Source organism: Otolemur garnettii, unplaced genomic scaffold (assembly GCF_000181295.1).
Source record: "Otolemur garnettii isolate 467f Iridium unplaced genomic scaffold, OtoGar3 scaffold00013, whole genome shotgun sequence".
Lineage (NCBI taxonomy): Eukaryota > Metazoa > Chordata > Mammalia > Primates > Galagidae > Otolemur > Otolemur garnettii.
The window spans coordinates 12,956,557-12,959,572 of NW_003852408.1; the positions used below are offsets into that span (position 1 = coordinate 12,956,557).

General features: G+C 61.0%; 1 protein-coding gene across 1 annotated transcript in view; it reads right to left on the reverse strand.

The window, feature by feature from the left end:
• The window catches only part of SPEG (SPEG complex locus), a 59,622-nt gene that overhangs the window by 43,596 nt on the left and 13,010 nt on the right, over window positions 1–3,016 (reverse strand). The window contains exon 4 of the mRNA XM_003784918.1: window positions 817–2,117. Within this exon, the coding sequence (XP_003784966.1) occupies window positions 817–2,117 (1,301 nt within the window). The remainder of the gene's footprint in view (window positions 1–816; window positions 2,118–3,016) is intronic.

Consider the following 3,016-nt stretch of genomic DNA (forward strand, 5'->3'; position numbering starts at 1 on the left):
AGGAAAGGCATCTAATCTGGAGAAGCAGTGGAAGCAGCTTCCTCTGCCTCTCTCCATGTGTGGTCCCCAAGCTGATGCTTAGAATGAACATTACCGAGGGTATTCTTCTGCTGATGATATTAATCATCACTTCTGGGAAGGTTAGGAGACAGCACACAGGTAGGCAAGTATAGGAACCCCTGGTCCTTAGAATGAACATTACGGAGGGTATTCTTCTGCTGGTGATATTAATCATCACTTCTGGGAAGGTTAGGAGACAACACACAGGTAGCAAGTACAGGAACCCCTGGTCAACTCAGATGGAAGTGCAAGGATGTGAAAGAGGAGGCTGGAAGAGGAGGTTGGAGATCTCAGTGGGGACAGGCGGTTGGGAAAAGCAGAGTAAAGAGTTGGCAGGCCTAAAGTTTGCCTATAATAAAGACTTGGCAAGTTATTTGAGACCATCTATCATCTTTTCTCCATAGCATATGGGGCTATGATGGGGCTCCTTAGGTCTCCCCATTAGTAGTCTTTGACCCAACAACCTAGCAGGTCACTAGACCCAAGGACCTGTGGCAGGGATCCAGACTTTGCTCACAACTCAGCCCCACCCAGTCTCCATCAGAATAGTCACACTGTGCCTACCAGTAGCAGGTTCTAGCACAAGAGACTTCACAATCCTTCATTCAAACTTGAACATCTGTTCATGCCGTCTCTGGCAAACCCACCCTCTTATCGGACCACAATCCTCAAGCCAAACAGCAGAGCAGTCTTGCTCTCCTCAAACCCCCTCCCACCTGGGTCCAGACACCTTCTCCTCCCTCCTTGCGGCCTTACCGAGCTCAGGGGAGGTGGGCCGAGTCCGGCGACCTTTGCCCTGACTGCGGGCCCCTCTGCGGTCCCAGGGTCCCCAGGGACCGTCGTCCTCAGGCCCTCTGCGCAGCCTCTTCTCAGCCTCAGGCCCCGCTCTGTTCTTTTCCAAGGTCTGCGGCACAGCAGCGCCCTCCAGGCCCGGTGTGGCCCAGGGCAGGAAGCGCACGGCCTGCGCTGGGGGCTCCCGCTTCCGTCCAGGTGGGACTTTCGTCCTGGCCTCGGGGGTATCGGCCGCGGGGGGTGGCACGGGGCTCCTGCACTCTTGGATAGCTCTGCCCCGGGTCAGCGGGAACTGGTCTCGACGCCTAACCTCCTGCTGTGGGCCTTCCCCCGGTTCCGTCCTGCCCACCGGCCCACGGCTCCTGGGCCTCCCTGGCTCGTCCCCAGCCTTCCCCGCGACGTTCGGAGGGGCCGCCTGGGCAGTGGCGGGGCTCACAGCCCGCGAGGTCTTGGGGGTGGAGGGCTGGGAGAAGAGCGGAGGCTCGCCGGGCTCTCGAGGTGACGGGGCGCGCTGCAGAGTGGTGCGCAGGGACTCGTGAGAGCGCACCAACTCCTCTCGCGAGGTGGAGCGGCGGATACGGCCCAGCTCCTGGGCGAAGCGCAGCTCGAGGTCTGTGGCCGGGCTGCGCTGCCGTGTGCGCTCGTCCAGAGAGGCTGCCTTCTGCTGGAACAAGCGGCGCCGCTCGGCCACGCTACCGGGCGGCGCCCGCAGCTCCTCCTGCGAGGCCCCGGGCGTGCCCCACGGCGCGGCGCCCTCCGACTTGGGCTGCTCCAGAGAGCGGGCCTTGCGCAGGGGCACCCAGGGCCGCAGGGGCGCCGGTGGCGAGTCGCTGCGCTCCAGGCTGCGTCGTCGTTCCTCAAAGAACTGCAGCTTGTCCAGGATGCGGGAGCCAGCGCGCACCAGCCTAGGTGAGCGGCCCAGAGCGGACAGGCGGCCTGAAGCCTCGCTCAGGGGCGTCTGCGACCGGGATTCTACCGTGCCCGCCAGCGAGGGCCCTGACGACTTGGACTTTTTCCCTCGCTTCTCTTCGGCAATGGTGTCCTCCGGCTGCAGAGGCTCCTGAGTGCGCCGATGGGGCGATGTGGGAGTCGCTGCAGGCTGGGCGCTGGGTCCCAGCGGGGACCGCTTACCCACCCGAGGGGACGGTGGAGGAAGCAGCGCGGATTTGGAGGGAGGCGGAGGAGCCGCGCGACGCGGGGCTTCGCTGGCCAGCTGAGGCTGAAGGTCGGGCTCCTCCCTGTGCAGTCCACTCTGAGGGACGCTGCTGCAGAACCAAGACGAAGAGGAGTGAAGGATTTAGGGGCCTCCTCTCCTAGACCCTTAGCTTGTGACAGGAATTGGGCAGTGGGCATGCTGGGCAGGCTTGTGGGTGACATGGTCCAGACCCTTCTGTCCTCCCACCCCCGTCCCCCAAGAGGAGGGCACAGCCAGAGCAGGTGCTGGGGAGAGGCTGGCGGCTCTGGCACCAGAATATCAGGCTATTGGCTGGGTCCAGATAAAGACCCAGCCCCAGGGACTCTGGCCAGCCCCCTCCCCCCAGCCCGGGAAGCTGGGAAACAGCCGAAACAGAACTGAGCATGAGGGAGAGAAAAGAATGAGGCTTGGAACCCAAAGGATGAAGTGATGTGGGAAGACGGGAGGGTTGGGTGGAGAGGGGCCCTCTCAGGAATGCAGCCTCCCACTCATTCCTGCCTCCAGCTGGCCCCACACCCCTGCCCATTCTCAGCAGGACACACCCCCTCACAACGGCCCCTAGAAGAGCAACAGCCACCTCCTGGACCAGACACAGCCTTCAAGGAGCAGTGTCCCATCCCTGATGCCATCACCAGTGCTGATAGGACACAGCAGGTGGCAATGGGATACCCAAGCTTCCATTCATTGCCCAATCTACCCCCAGTGTAGACCTTTGACTTTGTTCTGCCCCTGGGAAAGGTATCTTGAGTCATTGGAAACATCCCTGAGAAGCACAGAAGCCCCCACAAAGGAGTATGCTCAGAAATAACTACCAAGTGGGCTTGAATTGGGGGGAGGGGAAGAGAAGGAGGGAAAGAGCCACTTATCCCAGAGTACCTCTCTGACTTAACAGAGCTTTGATGCCCAAGAACTGAGCCTCAGTTTCCCCCATCTAGACCCTTGAGAGGGCACATCGAACATAAAGATTAG